Genomic DNA, 26,818 nt, shown 5'->3' with positions numbered 1-26,818 from the left:
TCTTAATGGCAGATTGTGTCGAAATCCTGCAGTCTAATACCTTGGAACTTGAAAATAGGTGCAATGAGTATGGTATGAAAATTAGCCTCTCGAAGACTAAATTGATGTCAGTAGGTAAGAAATTCAACAGAATTGAATGTCAGATTGGTGATACAAAGCTAGAACAGGTCGATAATTTCAAGTATTTAGGTTGTGTGTTCTCCCATGATGGTAATATAGTGAGAGAGATTGAATCAAGGTGTAGTAGAGCTAATGCAGTGAGCTCGCAGTTGCAATCAGCAGTATTCTGTAAGAAGGAAGTCAGCTCCCAGACGAAACTATCTTTACATCGGTCTGTTTTCAGACCAACTTTGCTTTACGGGAGTGAAAGCTGGGTGGACTCAGGATATCTTATTCATAAGTTAGAAGTAACAGACATGAAAGCAGCAAGAATGATTGCTGGTAAAAACAGGTGGGAAGAATGGCTGGAAGGTACTCGGAATGAGGATATAAAGGCTAATTTAGGAATGAACTCTATGTATGAAGCTGTACGCATAAACCCGCTTCGGTGGTGGGGTCATGCGAGGCGAATGGAGCAGAATAGGTTACCTAGGTGAATAATAATAATAATAATAATAATAATAATAATAATAATAATAATAATAATAATAATAATAATAATAATATTTGCTTTGCGTCCCACTAACTACTTTTACGGTCTTTGGAGACGCCGAGGTGCCGGAATTTAGTCCCGCAGGAGTTCTTTTACGTGCCGGTAAATCTACCGACACGAGGCCGTCGTATTTGAGCACCTTCAAATACCACCGGACTGAGCCAGGATCGAACCTGCCAAGTTGGGGTTAGAAGGTCAGCGCCTTAACCGTCTGAGCCACTCAGCCCGGCAGAGAATAATGGACTCTGCTATGGAGGGTAAGAAGTAGAGGGAGACCAAGACGACTATGGTTAGACTCTGTTTCTAACGATTTAAAGATGAGAGGTATAGAACTTAACTAGCTGATGTACCCGTGCTTCGCTACGGGATTCTCAGAAAGACTGACTTGGTGGTTTTCCTAACTGAATTCAACATAGGTCATTACAAAAATGTCAGTAGGAATGTAGCGATTGAAAGCAATGTTATCATATAAAATACTCGATCAAATAAAAAACCGCACACTTTCTCACTTTCAACGAACAGTACTACGGTGCTGATCTAACAGTCCAAAGTTCCAGAGCTGGAACAACCTGGTCAGAGACTGCCATGAACACTCCTCTGTCATTATTCCGTTAAATATGCACGCTGCGTATTCCAATTAGTGCCTCAGATTAGGGATTGAATAGCTCGAATGCTATGATGATTTTTTTTTTTTTGCTCTACGTTGCACCGACACAGGTATGTCTCATGGCAACGATGGGTTAGGAAAGGCCTAGGAAGTGGAGGGAAGCGGTTGTGGCCTTAATTAAGGTACAGTCCCGGCTTTTGCCTGGTGTGAAAATGGGAAACCACAGAAACCATTTTCAGGGCTGCCGACAGTGGGGCCCGAACCCATTATCTCCCGATTACTGGATACTGGTGAATGCTATATTTGAGCCAGTGTGTTACGTACCTGCAGTATCAGAAAATGTATGAACCAGAGGAATGGCATGCTAAAGAAGAAAGATTCCCCACTCCCCAGCTATTTCCCGCCAATGTTCAGTCAGGCTGTTATACTCGGTACGCAGCAGTAATCCCATCTATCGGAGTTGAGTGGCACCATAAGAAACGAAGAACATCACAACAAACAATGGTCAATGTAAAGTAATTGTTGATCAGTGTTAAGCGCTTTGGATATTGTAGGCCTTCTGAAATACCACTCTCATCATAGTCGGTACAGTAAAACTGAATGAAACATAAATGATCGGAAATTGTACTGTCTATTACTTTTGTTACGTAGTACTGTACTTTTCTATAGCACCAATAACATAGGTACCGGAATTTAAAATAAAATTTTAGGCACCTTCCCCTAAACTACCATTTCATCTCGGGGAAAATAAAATTATTTACAGCCTAGACTGTAGTTTCTTATCCCCGACTCTATATAGCGGTTTTCAATAAATTCTGTTAACCCATTTTCTCGTGGCTCGGCGTTGATATGGACTTAGCAACAAAAATACAAATTCATTAATATCTGTGTTATCAGAGCCGGTACGGTAAAAATGTATAAGATATAAATGACTGGAAATTGAATTCTATATAACTTTAGTTATATAGTATTTATCGATAGGACCACTAATAATATAAATTTTCGATAATTAAATTTAAGGCCTTCCCCTACACTCAGCGTAAATAAAATGATTTATAGCCTAATTGTAGCGGCTCAATCCCCGACTTTACATACCGATTTTGACTAAATTCTCTCACTGAGCCGCACTCGTTCACGATTCTCTCGATGTGCCATGATTCACTCTCTCGCTGCAGCGGAAACTCGGCTCCCCGTCAACGTCCAGTGAGTGCGCCACTCAGCACTGTCCGCTGGGAGAAAGCCGAATCGTGTGCCGTGAGCTCGCCGTTCTTGTGAATCGATTCACTCGGACACTTGAATGAATCGACACTGCTTCGAATCATGCATTCAGTAGCCAACACTATAGGAAACTGCTCAGAGTGGTGAGTGTTTTATTGATAAATAAACTAATTACTAAAATTTCAAATCATATACATACAGATTTGTATGTTAATTGTTGGTTGATAATTTGTGACAATAACCTATTGGTGAAAACTTTTTTTTTTTAAATATGATTTCAGTTTACTGTTCCAACTTCACTTCACACTGGGAGGTTTTATAGGATCATTGCAGAGAACTGGACTTACCGTTTTATGGGTTAAGTAGAAAACAGTAGAAAACATTTCTTCCTCTTATGCTGACATGAAAAATCTTTACCACAGTTTCAATAAAGCAAAAGGGCTTGCCAGAAAAGATTCAGCTATTGGGTTTTGCAAGAGAAAGAATGCTTTTCGGAATTTCTACAATTCCGCACAAACTTCCCAAGGTAGGGTCACTGAAAGGCTAGAAGTTGGTTTGCAAGGTTTTATTTGCTGAATGAGGACAAGCCATTACAGCAGTTTTTGGAATTTTTACTGTGCTACACAAACTTCCCAGGCACTGTCGTCTTATGAATGAATTGGCTCATTTATGTGTGATCTTTAATACATACTCTATGCTGCACACTGTGTGTGCTCATGGATGCAATGTCATCCAAGAACATGATTAACTGTTTTTCTTCATTTCTTGTAACATTTGTGTGGAATAACTTGCCACAAGAATATTCAGAATAGGTATAAAAGCACATTCTTTATGAGCAACACGGAAAATACTAAGTATGTATTCATGTCTGCCTCTGTCCTAAGCCCTATTGAAGTTCTTTATATGTTATGCATGTGTTGATGTAATTCTAAGCAGTTGATGATCTTGTTATTATGAGACCTTATTTACTAGCAATGATGTGTTCAGTCTTAAATGCTGAAATTATTAGCATGACCTTAGGAATGGGTCAAAGTTTATTAAATTCCATTATGCCTATCTGATTTATTAAACACTTTAGCCCATTTTAAAGGACAATATATCAAAGGCAGAGGTTATCTGTGGCAATGCAGTGAAACGGCCATGGCCTTAAGGTACAGCCCCAGCATTTGCCTGGTGTGAAAATGGGAAACCACGGAAAACCATATTCAGGGCTGCTGACAGTGGGATTCAAACCCACTATCTCCCAGATGCAAGCTCACAGCCGCGCGCCCCTAACCGCACGGCCAACTTTCCCGGTGGCACCAACTCTAATGGTCTCAAGTCTAACTCATTTTTAGGTTAAAGCATACTAACCAATCATGAATTACAGTTCAAGCCCAGATTGTAGGTACACTTCCTACTAAATATCTTAACAGCAGCCATTATCAAGAATAAACAATACACAACCTCCGTCTTACAAATGAAAACAAGTCAAATGTTCCAACACTGTTAGATCACCCCATGCTCATCTTTAGATTTTTCTTCCTTGTAGTTTCCAGCGCTCCAATAATGTTATTGCTTTTACATCCCACTAACTACCTTTCGACTGTTTTTGGAGATGCTGGAATTATGTCCTGCAGAAGTTTATACGTGCCAGTAAATCTACAGACATGGGGCTGACTTACAGTATTTGAGCACCTTCAAATAACACCAGACTCAGCTAGGATTGAACCTGCCAAGTTGGAGTCAGAAGGCCAGTGCCTCAACCGCCTGAACCACTCAGTCTGGCTCCACAGCTCCATCATAGGGAAGAAAACTCCCTCGTTCATTTCAAATGTAACAGCATCTGCTTCAATCTAACAAGATCCCAGAACACACATTATTTACTAAGTCATGAAGTAAATTTCATTTTCGATCCATATTGACAATTATATTATATAAATTAAAAATTACTATTGACTAGGTGAAACCATTACACCAATTTTTCAATTTATTTACTAAGTTGCATAGTATTTTGTCGTACAATCTTTGTTTTAAATCATCCACTGACAAAAAAAAAAAAAGATGACATGAAAAATGAGTGGACATGAACCCAAAACAATCAGTGGATCCTACCCAAAAACTACCAGAAAGAAACAGCGTTACCAACCAAGGGATCATTCTAAAGTACAATCCTGATGATGATAACGCTTGTTTTCTAAAGGGGTCCAAAAACCAGGTCAACGGCCCCTCATAATGGTACATGTCACTAGTAAAGTAGAACTATGGTATTTGTCATGTTGGGGTACTAATCAAAAGTAGCAAAGACTCACGGTGTTCCACACATGATGGTAATGGTACTACTCACAAGTATTGTACGTCGTCCAGGTAACGCAGACCTATGGTGTTTCTCACACAATGGCGCCACTCATAGCCAACGCAAACCGATGAGGTTCCTCACCTAGGTGTACTAGTCACAGGTACTGGTATTCCCGTGATGTTCCTCGCCTACAGGCAACGCAGACCCACAGTGTCGCTCGTATAGTGGTACAACTCACACGCAATGCCCAGACCCGCAGTGTTGCTCACATGAGTATGACTCATGGGTACTGGAAACCCACAGGCGAACCAACTCACTGCTGCTACTAATCACAAGTACAGGCAACCCATGGTGTTCCCCGTGTGATGGTATGAATCAAAAGTAGTTTCATGGTTCTAATTCAATCATCCCTTGGTCACCCTTTTAGTCGCCTCTCACGACAGGCAGGGGATACCGTGGGTGTATTCTACATGTGCGTCCCCCACCCGCAGGGGGTAGTGTGTTTGGTGCGCGAGAGGTATTTTATTTCCCACAAGTCCGCCGGCAAGCCGCTTAGGACCCTCCTATCCGCCACCTGGGAGTATCACCTCTCCCCCTGCTACGCCAGCGTAGTAGGTTCGTGGCTCTTTAATCTTTAAAGAGTATTCTCTACACTTCTGTATCTGGGCAACAAAGACGTTCTTCTCCCTTAAGGTGGTTTCAGCTTTTCACCACGATGTTGCTCTTAGGTGTCCTTGGTCTCTCCTCAGTTCTATGATTGCAAGAGCTTTCTGTACAGGATCATCACACTACTTGGCGTGCTCATACCAGCAGGCTTCTCTCTCTTCCGATTTCCCAGCAATAGCCATGGTTTCGAAGGACCCTCACACTACATATTATGGACTATTGGTTCGAGTAACACATTCAGACCACTACAGCATTCACATCTTAGCGGTCTGTGTTCGCCGATTGTGCTGCTTCTTCCTTGCCCAGCATTCGGAGCCTTACACGACAAGTCTGACAACCATTTTGTAAACTTTCCCTTTAACCTTTCACCACCCACGTCTGTTATTGACACCCAAGTGCTTGTGTACTCTACATTTTTCATTCCGACATTTTTTGTATACCATATTAATGGTGCATTGTTTATTTTTTTGTTATCTTTTCTACAACAAATTTTTTCACCATTTATTAAAATAAGAGCCAAAAAATCTGTTACAGGCAATTTACATTGCAGCTTGATACATTATCAGTAATACAGTTATCAAAACACAAAAATGTGGCTCATAACAATAAAGTTTACCTACTTGTAGAGCCAAATGTTTTGTAAGTACGATAGGAAATTCCTGTAGTGCATGAGTCAGGCTTAGGAAGAGAGTAGATTTTCTTTTTTAAGTATCTTTCATCGCATTGAAAGTTTGCAGTTTGGCCACTTAGTTATTTTGCCCTTGCTTAAAACTCCGGTGCTCGCATGGTTGGCTATTGTTGTCCAGGGGTACAATTTTCTCAGTATTGTATACATTTTTTGAATATGTTATGTAATCCTCAAAAGATATCTCTGAAGTTTTACAGTTAATTTCTCCAGATACTTCCATTATTATGGCATTTCAAAAACAAGTGGATGACAGCATTCATCCACCATGCGACCACTGGCGCTACAATTTGTTGTTTAACTTACCCATAACTTTTATTATTTTCATTAAGTTTTCAGAGTGATTATAGTATGCTGTAACATGAGACATTACCTACACAGTGGAAATTAAGCACTCCATCTGTCTTCTCTGTGAAACATGTGCTTCCCACCCAACTGCAACAAAAAGGTTACTAGATGCATACGTTCTGATGATAAATAGCACGGAAGAACAGAAGGCAGTTGACAAGCTTGCACCAATCAGAGGAATATTTGACATCTTTGTAAGGAACTGCCAAAAGTGTTTCCAGCCCAGAGAGTTCCTGTACATTGATGAGCAATTGATTGCATTTTGCAGAAACTGCCCTTTTAGGCAGTTTGTACCTAGTGAACCTGCCACATATGAGGTGAAATTTTTTTGCCTAGTTCATACAAAACATATTTACGCAATAAATATGGAAATTTATGCCAGCAAGCAACCAGACAGCCCCTTTCAACCAGCAACTCGCCACATGTCGGTATAAAATCACTGGTGACAATTTGTTTACTTCAGTTCGAAAGGCAGTACAGTTATAGGAGAACAAAACTACATATGCTGGCAACATGAAAAGGAATGAGATATCTCTGAACAATAGAAAATTTTCAAGAATGAAGATATGTACAGTTCTGAATTTCCATTCACAAAGCATAACTGTGACCTCATATACCAATAAAAATAAAAAAGAAGCAAATTTCTTCTAGTGCTTTTTATAATTTTGTTTGGATGTTGCCAGCCTGTTGCAGCCCTTGTAAGGTATGCACTATTATTAAGGAATAAAATTTTGACCTATTCAATACTACACATTATAATCTTACAGATTTAATTAACAGATATTTTTAATTAAAAAATTAGTATTGAATAGGTGAATATTTTATACCTTAATATAGTCAATACGGAACTCAAAAAAATGAATTTCATTTCTTGCAAGCAGCTGCCTTGCTTTCTTGGTGCAGTAAATCTGGAAATGCTGCTACATATGTTCTTGGCTGTCCATGATATTTGCCTCCGGATCCTGGATAACATAGGTCCTGATGTCAGTGATGAATGGTTGGGCTGTTTGATTTTCTTTTAACTTAAACCATTCCATTTTCTTTGGCAAGGTGGTTTCAGTATGCAGCTGAAGTTTTGGCTTTAACATGCTGATCAGAAACTTATGCTCTGACATGAGGGATTCACCTGGAATTACATTACAATCTACAAACTGTTTGAGCAGGTCACAAGGGTAAAGGATATAATTGATCTGGCTTTATTCGATGCATTCTTTCAGTCTGCCTTGAACATGGGATGAGTTTTTGACCTCATAGGTGACTAGGTGTTCATCCTTCTTCTGGAAGAATTCACTATAAACAGATTGTATGTTGATGTGAGCTACAGAATGTCATCTCCCTGGTTATTTCGTTTTCTGAAACTGAAGCCCCTATAATATTCAGGGTAGTCTACAGCGATCTGTCGAACGTGGTCATTCAGGTCACCCAGTGTGATGTGCTCGTATGATGGTAGCTGCTCGCAGTAATTATGCTTGATGATCCTACTGCAGCCAACTTGAGGAGCATATGCAGAGGTCATCCACTGGAAGCTTCACCACGATCCATCGGTTACCTATCTGTTTGATTAAAATCACTCTTAAAAAAAAAAAAAAAAAAAAAAACCCGGGCCAATGATGTTTTGTCCTACAATACCACACCATACATTGATGCTCCATTGACGATGTTCTACATGAAGAAGTCAATGTGGTTTCTCCGTTGCCCAGTAATGCATATTGTGTAAGTTGACGTTCATCGGTGAACAGTACCCTACGCATAATGTCATGGCCTTGCTGCAGAACCCATTGGCAGTATTCCAGACAAATTTGAAAGTCATCGCCGTGAAGCCCTTGATGTAGTGACAAGTGGTATGGGATGTATTTATGCCTATGAAGAATGCGCAGCACGCTTATTCGAGGGATTACAATCCGTCTTTCCATTTCACGAGAACTGGCATGAGGATTTATTGCAACAGCTGTGAGAACAGCAACTTCTGCAGCTTCATGTGTTACTCTCTTGCTTCGGACCCGCGTTCGTGGAGAGAAGCTTCCTGTTGTGCGAAGTTTTCTAAAAATATTTCTGCTATTTGCTGAACGTCGCACCGACACAGGTAGGTCTTATGGCAACGATGGGATAGGGAAGGCCTAGGAGTGGGAAGGAAGTGGCCATGGCCTTAATTAATGTACAGCCCCAGCATTTGCCTGGTGTGAAAATGGGAAACCATAGAAAAACATCTTCAGGGCTGTCGACAGTGGGATTCGAACCCACTGTCTCCCGGATGTCAGCTCACAGCTGCGCGACCCTAACCACACGGCCAACTCGCCCGGTGGACTCCAACAATATTAGTGCAGGTAGGACGGGTTGGGTGATTATTAGAGTAAAGCTGAGAATACAGTTGTGCTGCTTGTGTGCCATTTTGGCGACATTCTCCGTAAAGTAATAACATTATACCAATATAAATTTACTCATTCGGGACAAATATTTTAAATTCCCTATGGGAATCAACATCTGTATTATAAGTAATAACATGTCAACCATTTTTTCATTTGCGAAAACCATGTGAAATGCCTAGAAAGGATGGAGACAAATTAATGCCGCTCTGTGCGCGCGCGCGCGTTTCGTTTATCTCTAGCGTCAATTTTACGTTGCAGTACCTCGGGATGTAACTGACCTATTGCGATGAAACAAATGCAATTTCTTATGAGAATTTTCACGTTAACAATTGCACTAGAAATAATACAGGGTGTCCATTAAAACAACGTAAGTTTATGTCTAAAATCATATTTTCTTACGTTTATGACTGGTCCATAGTATTTACATTAATTAACCCCTTCCCTCCCTTCATACCCGTGAAAGCCATTTTTCAATATCTCTTGTTGTTCCAGATATATTTGCGGTGAAAGTCTGAAGTGGGCCACCATGTATGTATGTATGTATGTATGTATATATTGTACCCGTCCAAATGGTATTTTATTGGACTTGTGGAGGTTGGTTCAATTCTCGTAATGTAACATGGGTCTATGCGCAAACGAGCACCTGCTGCTTACCAGGCCGTTCTGCTGCGGGCAAAGAGACTGTCAGGCGGTCAAGGACATCATACGTCGTAAGGTTTACGTCACATAGCGAGTGCTGGAGACGAAGGGGAGAGAGATTCCAGAAAAATCTGCTCCAAATTTGGAATAACGAATCACGTTGCAGAATAGCTGTCGACCAATGAGAATTAGCGAAGCTGTTCTATAGTCAGAGAATCATTCTGGAAGGAAGACGAATAGTATGTTTTTAGTAAGGTTGAGAGACAGATGGAGTACGATAGTCACTGCTAAAACTGTTGAAGAAATTAGTTGACTATGAGATAGTACTGCACGACAATTATGGTATTCGAGTGTGCTAATTTAATTTTCTGTTCAGACGGATCAGCCTAGTGCGATATCTCATTGGAGTAGTTTTGCCTGGGTGAAAGTTTCCAAATCACAGACAGTCACTAAAAGACATTACGTACAGTTTTGCCACAGAAACTTATGGAATGTTCTATTAGGTATTACGAGGGAAGATAATAATTGAAATTGAAACTTCGAGAGTGAATCTGGCCAAGGAACATTGTTTTCAACAGTAATACAGTGGACTATTCGAGATTACAACAACTCAATGAAGTGCTATAGGCTGATAAATGAGGTCAAGATTTGAAGCTCTCTGTAGGGTTGAACCACATTGTACATCATTGGGCCAGTTAAGTACTGTAAGGCAAACTGTTAGATCTACAACGAGTATGGATCAAATTTTAATATAACTTTTTATTTTCAGCAACATCGACGAAGGCCAGTTGTCGTCATGGACCGACCAAGAAGGAAATTCTGGGGAATTCTAAAACACCGCTGGAGTGATTCTACGCTATTTGATTGCACAGGAATCCTGATGTGTTAAGGTGACGTGTGCGTGAGCCAGCACGATTAATTTGTTTATCTACAATACGCCATAATCCGGAGGAGGAACCTATATCTACACCTATATTCAAGACGCTGGAGATTTACATTGGAATAATAAGTACTGTTGTCACATTTTCCTCTCTTTCGGTAGATTGCTAGTTGGATTGTATTCTTATACAATGAAACATAGATTAGTTAGAGATGTAGTATTTAAATTGTGGTGATGGTAGAGTAGTCATTGATTTATTGATTCATTGATTTCATTTTGTTGATTTCTTGGAGTATTGCTGTGTGGATTCATTGATAACGCCAGTTGTTAGTGAATTTCGTGAGGTTATGTGTAATTAAGGTCTTCGAAACGGATTACGGGGGAATGAAGGATAATAATAATAATAATAATAATAATAATAATAATAATAATAATAATAATGTGTGACTTCATTAAAAATCATGACAATAATAAATTATCAGATTATATTACAGCAATGATTTAATCGAAGCATTGGTAGAGAATGACTTGTGAAGTAATTCTGACCTTAGAAGGGAAGGTGATAGCTGTGGACAGTAGGCAACTCAACGAGATGATTCGTTCAGGAATAATAATCATGGATATAATAAGAATGAGTCGGACAAATTTAAACTTGTTGAGAGTTAAATGTGAGCGACGATTGGGATGATTAGTTTTCATGATAATGGTAGACAACATGATGACCACTAGGGTCCATGTTAGTCGTAAGGATATTGTGATTTATGGTGATATGGTTAATTATTCAGGGAATAATAATAAATGTTGGCTCAACAACTTATATTGTGTAAAGTAAAGATTCAATAATTTTTTCCATGAGGTTATATGATTGCATTCTTCGATGTATCCCTAACTGATGGTGGTGGTGATTGTTTCTTCTTTTTATTCGTCCTAGTTTGGTCATTCATCGCATGTCATGGTGATTCATTGCTATTATCTGCAAATAATATGAGGGTTTTCAACCTAATTCTGAAGGGAGACATAATAATATTATAATAATAATAATCTTGATATTTTTATAAAATCTGCTGATTGGGGGAGATTGTGTAATTGTGTGACAGCTTATCCATGTGATTCAACAGTGACATTTCTTTTGGCGATTTTTGATGTGGTTTATTGCCACGTGGAGTTTTGTTTCCGTTTGTTGCGAGTTTCACTACGCTATCTATCTACTCTGCTATCTATCCACAGAAAAATTAGTAAGTGAATGATTGTTTTAAATTTTCAATAAAAGAATACAGTTGAGCGTAATCTGAGAAGAAGGGGAAACTTGCCAAAGAATTTTCCAATGAAATGTTGAAGGAATTTTCCATTGGAATTGTAAAGAATTTACCAAGTAAATGTTAAAAGGATTTTCCTTACGATAATGTTCAAAGATTTTCCCAGTATTATGTAAGCGAATTTTCTAAGTATATGTGAACGAATTTCCGAATGGAAATATTGCAAGAATTTTTGAAAGATTTGTAAAGGAAATTTCCAGAAAATTAATAGATTTTCCAAAGAGTCATGGTGAATTAGAGAATTAATTGGTGGGGACTTGCCCAGAACTTGTATAAAAGAGCAGTAAAATTATCGTTCTACGTTGCAATTTTATTTAACGTAAATAAATATCACACGAGAACACGTTCACTTCCTTATTAAAATTACTTTATTTACACTGTACGTCACAACACACAATTATACACAGCAGCAAATGACACTATATACACACACACACACTCAATAGCGGAGTACCCTGAAGTCGATTCTGACAAGTACAGACATCAACAACACTGACGCGCGCACTATAACATACTCTCTCTTGAATTCCCCGCCTCACTCGCTCACTCGAGTCCAATGATCTGACTGACTCCACCTCGGAGCCCAACAGTCACTCCCAGTCCATCACTTGCCTGAGTCCCAAGAACCAAGATCTGCGAACTTAAAACTGCCTTCACTGACTGACAGCTCGATATTTATACCATGCGATCAACCATCTAGAACGATCAACTTCTGGAAGAGTTCTTACATCACTCTAATGGAACACACTCGAAACATCGATCGACCAGCTAGTCGAATGTTCTTTCGATATTTAAAAATGTACATGGAAATATCTACAACATTCATAATGTCTCTACATGTGTCTGGATAATAAAACCTTACTGTAAGTTTCCAGAACCCTTTACAAATATAGTACAATAAGTCTAACATACGAACATTATGGAATTTTCTACAGCTTTCGAATCTATAGATTTTTAGGTTATACAATTTAATACTACATATTTACAGAGAAACCACATACTAGTCATGTTTAACACTTAATAAAAGATAATTTAGCATTAAATAAACTATGATTAAAATATATTAAACATAATAATTGAAGGTTTTGCACGAATTACGATGTCGTACCTACGACAAAATTGGTAAAGAATTAATTCATCAAGGGAATACAATTTAATGATCTAATGTAGTAATATTGGTCATAATGATGTCTCTAACATTATGATTGGTTCAATGTTACAGTTCCGTAAATCGAAGATTTTGACCTGAAGCATGGTTTCGGACAAGGTGGTTAGACAAAGATGGGTTGTAACGAATGGAACCCATAAGCATACAGTGTACATATGTTTACATTACAGATCAGAAGCAGTCAATTTGAGTTGTATTGGTGTAAATAGTTTTTTTTTCTTTTCTCATCTGCATGTCCAGACTGTTATTCATTTAATAAATGTTATTGTTATTTTGTTCCGATTTCTTTTATCATGCTGTGTCACCTATTCAGTCACCTATAGCCCTGCAAATTAAAATTTTGTAAGGTCTGTCCCGAAACAGTAAAGTTGGCCCTGCAAAAGTTCCAATCTTTGGGACTGTCGCTCCGCAGACTGAGCGACCCCGGGAAAGGGTACAATATGTATATATATAATCTGACTAGTCAGAAATGCCGGATCACAAACCTCATCCATATAACCTGCTACAACATCTCAAAATTGAGGTTAAATACCACCACACCTCGCCAAACTCACCGATAGCTTTGCTGAAAAGTTCACAGTCTGTTCCTACAGTAAAACCATTCTCATGGTATATTCAGCTAAGTATAATGGCTTAGCCCTCCATAGCTGACTTCTAAACACATGTAAGGATACCTAAGCCTGTCTGATATCCCAACCGGATGTCAAGAGACGAGACAATTCTCCAAGACACATACACAAGCAGCATTCAATAGCACAAAGTGTCGCACACTTCAAACGGGACAACCAGCTGATCACAACATTTCAAATAGTCAAGACCAATAAGACTACACTTTTGGCAAACCAGCCATAAAATAAACTCTTCAAGTCGCATGGTTTTCTCTGTCCTAGCTAATAACCATCTTCCATTTCTATCACATGCAGCACGCCATTCTCAAAATTTTGACGCTGAACACTGGGGTACCAACACCTGGAGGACTGTTGAGAGACAAGTCATGTTGGGCAAACCAACTTCTTACACAACTTTCTCTATATTTAGTTCTCTTGTTTAATGAAGATTCCTAACTTTTGGTGTCAGAGAATGCCACCAATTTAACACAGTTCTTAATATGACTAAATAATGTTTATTCTAAAACCAGTCTTGCCTGTCTGCAGATGGACCATACTTTCTGCAAGTTTGTCTTAGGATGAGACTATTGTGCAATCACACCACAAACACTAAAATTAACAGCAAATCAAAAGTGTAATTTCTACTTGTAGCAGTGTGCATTTTAAGCTGCATTTTCAGCAACTGAAGTAGAAAGTGTAATAGATGTTGTATTTATAAACATTATAAAGAAGGAAAAAGAAAGAAGAGTGTTAGATTTTAGTCCAGCATGCAAAGTATCTAATAACACACACACCTATGTAGTATAAGAGTTCAATTTTTCAGGTTTAAGAGGCAAACATCTTTGGTCAAAGTAATTTGCATCTGGTTTTCATTCTGAGGTGCTGAATTATTGTATGGATCTATCAGAGTGGCATTTCTTTACAAATAGTATTTTTGTAAATCATTATGGTGAATACATTCTCACCTGATCCTGTGGTTTCTCTCTTGATTATTGCAATCTCCATGTGCTTTATTTTGATTCGCACCAACAGAAAGTAAATCTTGCCAACGATGACATCTTTCAGGTGGTATCTGAAAATATTTTCTGTCAAAAAAATAACCACACTTTGTCCTCTTAACATATTTACTTTTTATCTTTTCAGAAATGGAGGTGTCATAATTTACTCACATACTAAATACAAAAGGAATAATATGATTAAAAAATGTGGAATATTCAGTTAAACTACCAGGACAGTTGAAATATTTTACCAGCTAAAATAAGAAAAAATACTAAAAATAAGTTATGATATAAGCTTATTTTACAAATTGAAATATGTAAATAAATAATTTATAACACGCTGTGAAGATGACAAGGATTACATGTGTAAAATATCTGATAGTGAAAACACAGCACATTTCAACAATGCAACAATTGATGGCCTCAAGTGATCCAAACTGTCAGCAAGGTTTTATCACAAAACACCACTGACTCACTCAAATTATGGTAGCCTACATATAATCAGGACTACCATTTAAAAATTATCTGTGCCCCAAATAATTTATAACAGATGCTTAAGCCAGAGCTCTTTGCAACCATACAAAGTGGAAATTTCTGAATGTATCAAACTAGACAGTTCTACATGACAAATGTGGCAATATACAGTTAGTGCCTAATTTTCTTAGATGAAGTATCATTAAGCAGAACATAAAATACGGAGTGTCAACTGCTTGATGTGGTCTACTGCAGTAACAATTACGAATAAACAGCTGATGACTATGCAAGCAAATAGGTAAAAAAAATTTGAACAATTGCGAGTGGAATCTTCATCGTAACTTCAAGCTATTTATCAACATGCTGCATGTCACTGAAGAAAATCTTCCCACCGCAAGAATGGGGACAAGTTCTTGTATCAAGTGATGGCCAGGGGAAAGAGGCAATTGCATAATGTGACGATACATGTATATATTGAGGCCAGTTAACATGAGACAAGTCTGAGTCCTATCACGAGAAAAGTTGGTTATTGTATGTTCATTCATTACGAGGAAATTGTTATATCGCTTCATTTGCATGTTGATGCGTAACTTTCATATAAGACATAAAATATATAAATCTTTATTGAACACTGCACACATGAATTCCACAATTTTTGTTAGGGTAATTATTCAATATGTTGTTCCTTACGGCCTTGAGGAATTCTCCCCGCTTCAATCAGGATTATTTGTGGTAACTTATGAACAATATATTTGATACTAATCATACGAAGCACGAATTTTACTTTAAAGAGAATACATATTTTAAAGTGTGATTATTGTAACTTGAAGAAACAGTGGATCTTCTTCCTATTTTCAAGACTAACTTTATGACTCTGATTTTGTTCTAAGCATCTTTAAGAATGTACTCGGTGCATGCTCATTAGTTTTTATTCTATGACTTAAAAAGTTGTAACTATACTAGATTGTCAATACGATCACTGTGAAAGCACAGTAACACACTAAATTATCACGTAATTTCCTTTGTTACAGACGCACCATCATTTAAATATTGTGAAAAAGGAAAACACATCAACATTTCAAGATTCTCAGATTGACGTCCCTATTGACCAAGGTAAAAAAAAAAAAAAAAAAAAAAAACTGCTTCCAATGTAAAATCTGCTCGTCAAATCAAGACCAGTTCGCGGAAAATAAAACAAGTTGCATTTTATCGTTTGCAACTAATAAATTACAGAAGCATGCCTCAAACCAATACATGATGCAGAATAATTTCAACCTCTTTGACATGCATATTAAGACTAAGCTTTAGACACTATCGAGTTTTAACACAATTTACGACTCAAATTTTAATAAATTTTAATAATTGTTTTTAAAATTGTTTTTTGTTTTTAAAAAACAAAGAACTTGAGATTTTGAGCCAAATCTCATTACTGTGAAGTTATTACTGTGTTTTGGACGTCAGTGTTATTAGAATCAACGTATACCCCAATTTTAGCACTGTCATTTTAAATTGTTGAACTGTCCATTGTGTTCACGTATTTTACCACTTAATTTTTAGAATCATAATTAAGCACAAATTAGTTCTAAGCAAATTAACAATGACAGGTCTTACCCTTGAGATAAGTTACAAAGGCTGAGGAAGCTCAGAAACCGAGCAAAACATGTCCCTTTTAATGTAGTGTTGTAGTAATATGAATTTTTAACAATACAAAATCAATTGTATTGAATAGGTGGAATAGAAAAATAAAAAATAAAAATTTGTATGCAAATTAAATCATTGTCAATCTCCGTTGCATTTATTTTAAACTGTATGAAGCACCTAAAGATGTCTCCTAGGAGATAAAACATGTACCGCACCATTTTAAAAATATAATTAATAGCTAGGAGTGATTAAAAATTGTACTGATTGGGTGGAAATCCTCAAATCTCTATATATTCTGAATATTCAAAGTCAATACAGAACAATGAAATATAACTTGCACAACTGGAAGTGCCTCGCTGAGGCCTCACAAGAGGTGCAGAAATGACTAGGCCCGCAGGCCGAGAGCCTTCTGTATCTGGAGGCTTCCACGAGCTTCGAGAGGCCGATATATCTCGAAGGAACAGCCCCATTATACAGGGGGCCGGCCGGCGCGGCGCGGCGCAGCGCAGCGGGTAGATGGGCGAGCTTAAGGTCAGACGAGCACATGGCAACTTGCTGAGCTCAGGCCTGGGAGAGCGTCCAAATGAATTGCATGTAAATAACAAGCACATATAATGCATAATCAAAGTAAAATAACTTCTCACCTTGTCACAGAAGATGTTGAAAATGTCCTGCACCTGCATCTACACTTCTGGCTTCATCCAAGAAAATTTTCATTCATATGCATTAGTCCATCTGCTGAGATAGCCTCAATTTCTCTCGTGACATTTTGTTTGAGTTCATCTCGAGTGTGAGGGTTTTTTGCATAACCCTTATTTTTCAATTTTCCCCATAAATAAAAATCGCAAACCATAAGATCTGGAGGTCTTGTGGGCCACAATCGTTTACTAATTACCCTGCTGTCAAAAATTTCCACAATTAAAATTGATGACTCATTAGCCGAGTGCGCAGTTGCCAAGTCTTGCTGGAAATATCCAGATAGGCATTCATTTTCCGTCAATTGTTAAAATACGGTACGAGAATGCCATTCCTATATCCCTGCCCAGCGATTGTGGTTTCAAAAACTATAGGCCCTATTATCCTGTCTGCAGTTACTGCCACCAACACTCCCATTTTCACAATCTAGTACTTGAAGATCTGGGGAAGTGTGAACTAACCACTCAATTTCAGTGAACTGGTAGTTCAAAAACTTTATACAGTTCTCACACTTCATAACATTCTTAACAAGGCTGCATTGAATCTAGAAATAATGCTACTCAGTAACAGATCAGGAAATCACAACCCTGGTTCACCTAAGAATGCTATAAATGTCGTAGGTAGGTGCTGGAAGTATTACATATAGCTCTGAGAAAGAAAACAAAAATCATTAGAGAGGAGGAAGAAAGACTTATAGAACATGCCAATATGGATACTTACTTTGCACTGAAGCCTAGACAACCTAAGTTTCCCTGAAACTTATTAATGGAAGTATGGGAAAAACACCAGAGTACAGTGCTTCAGGAGAGAGACACACACGACCTAACTCTTTCAAAACAGTTCTTCAACCAATCCCTGTACTTTACCGATTTTCAGTTAACGAAGTAGTAACAACTATAACAGCATCTAGAAATAACAAGGCATGAGGTCCAAATCACATTTTTAATGAACATCTGAAAGCTGCTCTTCCAAAAATGGAGGAATCCTTACTTTATGAATGAGTGTTTACGGCAAGGTAGGAAAGCAGACAACAGGAGAAAATCTACAATTAAAATGCTATACAAAGGCAAAGGGAACAACACAGATCCCAGAGGAATAGCGCTAGAATGTACGCTACTAAAGGCGTTTACTTCAATAGTGGGTAAGCGTCTCAACAAATTGGTGGATAATGACCTGCCGGAGTCTCGGTTTGGATTCAGAAAGGGAAAATCAAAGACTTCAGCTGTCCATTGTCTTCAAACTGACATAGAAGAAACCTTAAAGAAACCAGAGGGTAAACTGCATGCCACCTTTATCGATTATTCCAAAGCTTTTTACACCATAAGCAGAACGATACTTTAAGAAGGAATGGAGAACATTATTAGACGTAAGAACTACTTTGTGTCACTGATTAAGAACTTCCTGCTTAACAATTCAATAGAAATAATTTATGGCATTACCAAATATTTTGGAACAAACTACTAGGGTAATACAGGGCGACACAATAAGTCCACTACTATCCATCATTGCAACAACAGACATAGTAGATTTGGTAAACCAGGAAAATAAACTATTAATGTACGCTGATGATATGGTCTTGACATCAACGTCAGAGAAGGAACTTCAGGAATCATTCAACCAAACAGTAGGTTGGGCAAACCGAAATGAGCTGAAGATGAATGCACAAAAGGCTGTTTCCATGACATTTAGAAGAGGGCGACCACATGGAGTCGTCTTTTCTGGAGACCAAGAAACTAAGTCTGTGATTTTTTTAAATACATGGGTGTAATTTTCCAAACCCAAGGCAATGTATTCACCCTCCATCTCATGGACCGTCTAAATGCAGCCATGAAAGCAATGTCTGACAGTAAGCATCTGAGAAACTTGACTTTAGAAACAGTCATATAACTATTTCACCTAAAAATTAGCCCTATAGCAACATATGGCTTGGAAAACATTTGAGTCCAAGGCAACAAGAAAATATCAAGAATGTGAAGGCAAACTACTTGAAATGTGCATTATGCCTCTCGAAACATTTCCCTTCCCGGCTTGTGTACTACTTATCCAGAGAGGAATTTTATGTGGAGGAGCAAAGAATACAGTCGTTACTTCCCGCCACAACATTGTACGTACATCTGATTCGAGACCTAAGAACGAAGAAAGCAAACATCTGGGAAGATTTCTACTTCACCGATGCCATGATAATTCACAAGTAGGTTCAAGGTGGATATGATCTGCGACATCTACTGACAAGGTTCTCCGTTCATGGGTTTCATTTCAAACTGTGTAACATACAGCATTATCATAAACCAGCTCCGAATTGCATCTGCTCGAGATGTGGCACACAATGTACTAGGCACAACGAGTCAAGTTGCAAACAACGATTGGAATCACCCATAAAATTTTGTGATGAAGATTGATGTAATTTAATTCTTTGCACATTGTGCACATTAAATAATTTATTATAATATATTCACATCTCATTCAATTCGCCTGTCGCTCGCTCACTCACTTTCTTATCCTCCCCACCACCTCTGTCACTCATACCCCTTCACTCCCAGGCCCATCCTACCTGTCAAGTGTGTTCTTACACATATTTCTTTAGCTTTTCCTTGTCCCTATTAATTATCATGTAGATGATGTAAGCAGGTAAGCCACTGGATGTCCATAATTACATAGCTCTGTGTTCTGTTGATAATATTTCTACTCCATCGATGGGATGATAATTCGCGAGTAGGTTTAAGGTGGATATGATCTTAATTGTCGGCCACTACTCGTATCCGAGTGTATGTTTTTCACTCGCAATTCATGTACAGTCCGTTTTGTGGAAATGACGATGACTCATCAGGCCAATTCTCGCATAGAACATGCGATCACATTTGGCACACCTGAGAGAGGGGGGTGGACGTGATTGAGTTTGAGTTTTCTTCAAAGATGAGCCTCTGTTTGCAGTCTTCGACGTTCACTTTCAAGCTGCAATACAGCAGTGGACGTGACTGCATACCAGCGAGGGCGATCTTCAGCAAGTGTGTGCCAATTACTGGGGTCAACGTCTGTGCTCTTCAAGGTTTTTTTTTGAGCTGATGCTTGTAGCATTTCAGAGGTGCACTACGTGGCCTCCTGCCAGAATTGAGTTCACTGTATAGAATCTGCCGGGGTAGCCTATTCTCATACATACGTTGGACATGACCAATCCATTTAAGCTGGTGACCAATGATGGAAGCTTCTATACTGTTCATCTGTGGCCTTTCAAGTACTACAACACTGAAGACAATCCTCCCATTTGATATTCATAATGATTCTAAGCTTCTGCTGGTGAAAACGTTCCAATTTCTCAATTAAGCTTTATGAGTGAGTGAGACACTGAACAAATTCGCTGCTAAATAACATAGTGAGCAGCTTCGTTAGGCTTCATTACTCCATGAATGAATCACTTCATTTGAATGGTTCATAGTGAAGAGTGTGAGTGAGTGAAGTAGTTCATAAGAATGAACTGGTTCAACCCATCACTACTGTCTATAGATTACTGGTATGCCTAAGAAGCCATATTGCTTTAATAACAAATTTAAATTATGTTGCATATGCTCACCATGGAAAGCTACTGACAGCACGCCATTTTGTAAGAGGCTTCATTTCAACTGTCAATCATTCAGAATGATGGCCTACAGCATCTCAATTGAATCAATGTCAAGGTTCAACTTTTGCCACCAAATGTAGCCATTGTTCGAGGCACTATTGTTCTTCATGAAGGAGCATACACCATGCAACTTATAAGGGGTGCACTTTCCACTACTGAAAATAAGGAAACCTCAAGTAGAAGCATGCTGGTTATAGATAAACCTGTTGCTGCATTGCGATAATCTGTATCATGAAAGTACATTCAGAATTTTGCTTTATGAGACATAGCTCTCATAGTGCATTGGCACTGCTGGTGGCTTCAAGTAGCCTATGCAGCGGCCTCCACGGTATGCACTAGCCGTGCGTCTTGGGTGGTGTGCTAAGTCCCAACTGACGAGCCTAACTTAGCACACGAGGGCAAAAAGCGGGCAACCAAGAATGAGTTAGCTGGAAAATTTATAATGTCCAATAACGGACCATTATATTGGTATTAAAAGAGCCTATAAATGTAGTGATGCTGTGCACCATGAGTTACATAGTAATACTGACACTAGTTCATTCAACGCATGGAACATTTTACTACATCATCATCATCATCATCATCATCATCATCATCATCATCATCATCATCATCGGCTCGACAGCCCTTTGTGAGCCTTGGCCTTCCTCAGAAGTTCCTCCCAGTCTTTCTGTTCAGTGCCATGCACCTCCATTTCTTAATTCCCAAGATCCTGATGTCCTGATACACACATTCCTCCCACTTTAGCTTTGGTCTTTCAACTATTTGGGATACTTCTAACAAGATATTAAATTTCATCATCATTGTCATTTGCCACAAAGGACACATTAGGTTCATTAAATAGCCCTTTAAGCTCATGGTTGTATTGTCTTTACTCCATTTTCATACTCTGGCTCAAAAACACATCTCAAAACTAAGCTCTCTTTCATCAGATTTTGACAGAGACCATGTTTCAGAACCATACATTACTACAGACGTACTTAGACCATGTAGATCATTATTTTTTGCTTTCCTCTTCAGTAATAGAGATTTCACATGTTTTCTAAGGCCATAAAAGCACCTATTTGTGCAGAGAATCAAGTCTGTAGATTTCATCACTAACATTTTTAAAATTCAATGGACGGAGAAAAAAAATGGGCTAACCATCATTCTTCTTAAAATGCAGAAAAAGACTTTCTCACTGGTGGAAAAATAATACATTTTGGGGTATAAAATTAACATTTCCTTGTTTTCATCTGAAGGAAGCTTTATTTTTAACATTGGTATTCAACTTTTTTTTTGCTAGTTGCTTTCACGTCGCACCGACACAGATAGGTCTTATGGCGACGATGGGACAGAGAAGGGCTAGGAGTGGGAAGGAAGCGGCCGTGGCCTTATGCTAGGTACCATCCCAGCATTTGCCTGGAGGAGAAGTGGGGAAACCACGGAAAACCACTTTGAGGATGGTTGAGGTGGGAATCGAACCCACCTCTACTCAGTTGACCTCCCGAGGCTGAGTGGACCCCGCTCCACTTTTCAAATTTCGTGGTAGAGCCGGGAATCAAACCCGGGCCTCCGGGGGTGGCAGCTAATCACACTAACCACTACACCACAGAGGCGGACAAACATTCAACTTTAACAGGAGGAGGGAATAAGTTCAGATGCAGCCACTTTTATCATAATCCAGTCCATTGAAGAAAGGTTCCTAAAATGATAGCTGGTGTGGGACTTGGAATATGGTATTATCCCGGCAGTTACCTCGAGGGAATGCGGAAAAGCCGAGGGTAAAACCACACTCAGTATAGTCACAGTCAGCACCGGGATTTGAACCTCAGATCTCTGAACATCGCAGCTCCTCAGCACTCTTGTGAAACGTGAGTAAACAAGCACAACATGAAGATAAAGTTGGGATTCAAGTGGACAAATTGGGGCAAATATTCGTTTATAGGAAGGGGAGTTAGGGATTGGAATAACTTACGAAGGGAGATGTTAAATCAATTTCCAATTTCTTAGAGATCATTTAAGAAAAGGCTAGGAAAACAACAGATAGGGAATTTGCCACCTGCGCGACTGCCTTAATTGCAGATCAGTATTGACTGATTGATCGATTGATATGGAGGTGAATGGAACACAAAATACTGAGCCAGAACATGAAAACACAAAATACTATCGCTGAAAAAAAATGGTAAAAGCATTAACTTTTGCGCACATTTACAGTCTCCACCCAAGCTTTCCATTTCCCCTCGGTTCGCCTCTGTATGTAATGTATGAATCACCAATAAACCCTTTCATTTTCTGCCTTCCCCTTTCCCAGATTCTGACAATTTATTGCAATGAATACTCTTCTGATGATGCTTGTTGTTTAAAGGGGCCTAACATCGAGGTCATCGGCCCCTAATGGTACAAAATGAAATAAAAAATTCAAATTCATCCACTGACCAAAATAAAATAAAAAATATCATGAAGAATGAATGGATGGACATGAACCCAACAAAAACAAAACAAGCAAACATAAACAGTGGATCAGACTCAAAAAAGAAGGTAGTTAATTTGAGTATTACTGACCAAGGGACCATTTTTAAAGCACAATGATGTCTGAAGGAGTGCTAAATTCACATCTAAGGCCCCACAGAATGGTACATGTCGCGAGTAAAAGTAGAACCATGGTATTTGTCATTTTGGGGTACTGATCAAAAGTAGCGAAGACTCACGGCGGTCCACACAAGATGGTACTACTCACAAGTATTGCAATTCGTACAGGGAATGCAGGGCTATGGTGTTTCTCACACAATAGCACCACTCATAGCCAACGCAAACCGGTAAGGCTCCTCACCTAGGTGTACTAGTCATGGGCGCCAGTATTCCCGTGGTGTTCCTCACATAGTGGGTACCAATCACAGGCAACGCTGACCCACGGTGCCGCTCATATAGTGGTACAACTCACAGGCCACGCCCAGACCCGCGGTGTTGCTCACGTGGGTACGACGCACGGGTACTGGAAACCACCAGGCCAGGCTTTTTACTGGCAACCCGCCACCTCTGACGCGCCACGTGGGAGTATCACCTCTCCCCCTGCTACGCCTGCGTAGCAGGTTTGTGGAATACTCTTCTAAAAGGCAGTGCATTATTAAAATGAAAATATCTGGATTATTTATTCCAGTTTGAATAAAAATCGTACCAAAACGGACATGTATCATGGACTACCGAATTCCATAGTGTCTGCTATCCTGCCAATTCTGTGGTGCCATCATACGGAAACTTTTAGTAACAATCAGTCCGATTTTGCAATATGGTCAAGATGAGATACACCATAAACATTGAAGTCTTAATTCTTTACAGGCAATTCCCTGATGGTAGCCCACTTCAGTAAGTGTCGTTTATAGTAACAACAGGTGGCAGCACCTAACTCAATTTCCACAAATTTGATGGTAAGCCCATTTTTTTGGTAATGAAATGAAATGGCTTATGGCTTTTAGTGCCGGGAGTGTCCGAGGACATGTTCGGCTCTCCAGGTGCAGGTCTTTTGATTTGACGCCGTAGGCGACCTGCGCGTCATGATGAGGATGAAATGATGAAGACGACACTTACACCCAGCCCCCATGCAAGTGAAATTAACCAATGATGGTTCAAATTCCCAACCCTGCCGGGAATCAAACCCGGGACCCCTGTGGACAAAGGCCAGCATGCTAACCACTTAGCCATGGAGCCGGACTTTTTTGGCAATATCTGAAGCCATTTCTTTTTCAGTTTCGACTCTTAATTTATAACCGTTAGGCTCTTCAGTCTGCCAAAAGTAACTTTTGGCAAATAAATTAATAAACTACCTGAAAAACACACGGTAAGAGTATTATACAGTTTAACTTTGTTATAACAACAGTTTCAGCGACAACTCTTCTATAACGTCATTTTATGTGGTACGGACATATTCTTCATAAGAAATGTGTTTTACAGCCTTCCTTAATACATCTGTCTTGCATTTAACACCGTTTTGAACCTCAATTTGGAATAAAATTTTCTTAGAAAGAAAGTACTGTAAAAATATTTTGTTGAAATCTAATAACCTTGCAAATTCTTTCCAGTATCCTTTCGTCTTAGACCTCGGGAATGCAGACAAAATCCCTACCTCATGGTAACCCGCCGAATTTTTATGTTTGTTGATAATCCTATTGATAAAAAGGAAGCAAAAAAATGTTACTGATGGAAAACAATGTTTTTGGCTTTATGTCCCACTAACTACCTTCAATGGTTTTTGGAGACACGGAGGTGCCGGAATTTTGTCCCGCAGGAGTTCTTTTATGTGCCAGTAAATCTACTGACACGGGGCTGACTAATTTTAGCACCTTCAAATATCACCGGACTGAGCCAGGATCGAACCTGCCAAGTTGGGGTCAGAAGGCTAGCGCGTGAACTATCTGAACCACTGAGCCCGGCGACGAAGAAAACAATGAGAAAAATTTGCCACCTTTACATTTAATGACAACACCTCTTACCACATCAGTAATATTTTCAAAAAACGTAACATGAAAGTTGCTTTCAAATTAAATAAAAAATACAAACAAAAACTAATATTTAACACTCATACCATCAACGAAAATAATGAGTATCTGAGCACAGGAGTTTATAAACTCGTATGCCAAACCTGCAATAGCACTTATGGTGGACAAACTGCAAGGGGCTTCGCCACAGGATACAATGAATATCATAATGCTGCAAATTATAGGACATTTTCTGCAATGAGTGCCCATCACAAGAGTGCCAATCACAAATATTTAAAAAAAAATAATTTAAAAACCCTAAAATGAGAACAAAAAGGACCCTTGCTTAATATTTTAGAAAACCTGTACATTAGCATGGATCAATTTAGCAATCCCTCCCAAAACTTAAACTAAATTAGCAAAGGAAGAAGCGTGCTAATTGACACCGATTCCAATCACTTGTAAACAGACCCCCAAAACACACCACTTGCAACACAGAAGACCTGTAATCCCTCTATCGCATCCTGCCCCTCCCAATTCCACTCCCGCCCATTTCCCTCGCTAGCCCCGCCACTCCACACGTTGACAAGTTGCACAAAAACAAACTGCAGTAGATTACCCATCATCATGCATTCTACTACAGGAAGCCAGGGCACAGGCAAATTTAGTGATAAACAACAATGCACATAAGTTTCACTTCTACCTTTGAACTAAGAACAGATTACACACAACCTTAGCCATATATTAAAAAATTTTCTTTGCTTAAAGACGAAATCATTAACACCAAGTGTTCTATTAACTTTGAAGAAAGCTCCATTATACCTTCAGAACAAGTATCAAGAATTGTCTGCACGCACTCAAAAAACAATGTCAATACAATCGAATATAGACGCATGATAAGGCAATACATTTTCTCAAAGTACTCTTTAGAATAAAACTGGATCTACATTCAGAACACACAATAATTTAACAAATTTTGGCATAATGCACGAAAAATGATCTTATGATTTTAATCTCTTTTTGATGAGACTGCACACTCATTTTTATATAAGACAATTTAGAATTAGAATTTGACAAGATTTGACAATTGTTATCTAACCGCAAGATTTGTACAAAAACTTTTAATCCAGCATTTGTGAATTTTAATATGTAGTGTACCATAACTGTGAATTTTTATAGTAAGTCTACGATTTTCAAAGAGGCTTGCAGATTGAACGCTGAATTTACAAAATGCCGCCACAATCCTCTATCTGCAACTAGTGCTGTGGCCTCATTTAGTTCCATACCTCTTATCTTTAAATCGTTAGAAACCGAGTCTAACCACCGTTGTCTTGGTCTGCTTCTACTCCTCTTACCCTCCATAACAGAGTCCATTATTCTCCTAGGTAACCTATCCTCCTCCATTCACCTCACATGACCCCACCACCGAAGCCAGTTTATGCGTACAGCTTCATCCATCGAGTTAATTCCTAAATTAGCCTTTATCCCCTCATTCCAAGTACCTTCCT

The 26,818-nt window shown here is 38.9% G+C and overlaps 1 protein-coding gene across 4 annotated transcripts in view; it reads right to left on the bottom strand.

Moving 5' to 3' along the window:
- Window positions 1-26,818, bottom strand: part of LOC136864302 (vacuolar protein sorting-associated protein 26B-like) — a 385,738-nt gene that overhangs the window by 225,038 nt on the left and 133,882 nt on the right. For all 4 annotated transcript variants that reach the window (XR_010859291.2, XM_068226233.1, XM_067141107.2 and 1 more), the window contains exon 5: window positions 14,397-14,503. Coding sequence is in view for 3 of the 4 variants with exons in the window: in XM_068226233.1 (XP_068082334.1) it covers window positions 14,397-14,503 (107 nt within the window). In the remaining variant the exon portion in view is untranslated. The remainder of the gene's footprint in view (window positions 1-14,396; window positions 14,504-26,818) is intronic.

The sequence above is a fragment of the Anabrus simplex genome, chromosome 2 (assembly GCF_040414725.1).
Source record: "Anabrus simplex isolate iqAnaSimp1 chromosome 2, ASM4041472v1, whole genome shotgun sequence".
Classification (NCBI taxonomy): domain Eukaryota; kingdom Metazoa; phylum Arthropoda; class Insecta; order Orthoptera; family Tettigoniidae; genus Anabrus; species Anabrus simplex.
This window is presented reverse-complemented; position numbering and strand designations above follow the sequence as displayed.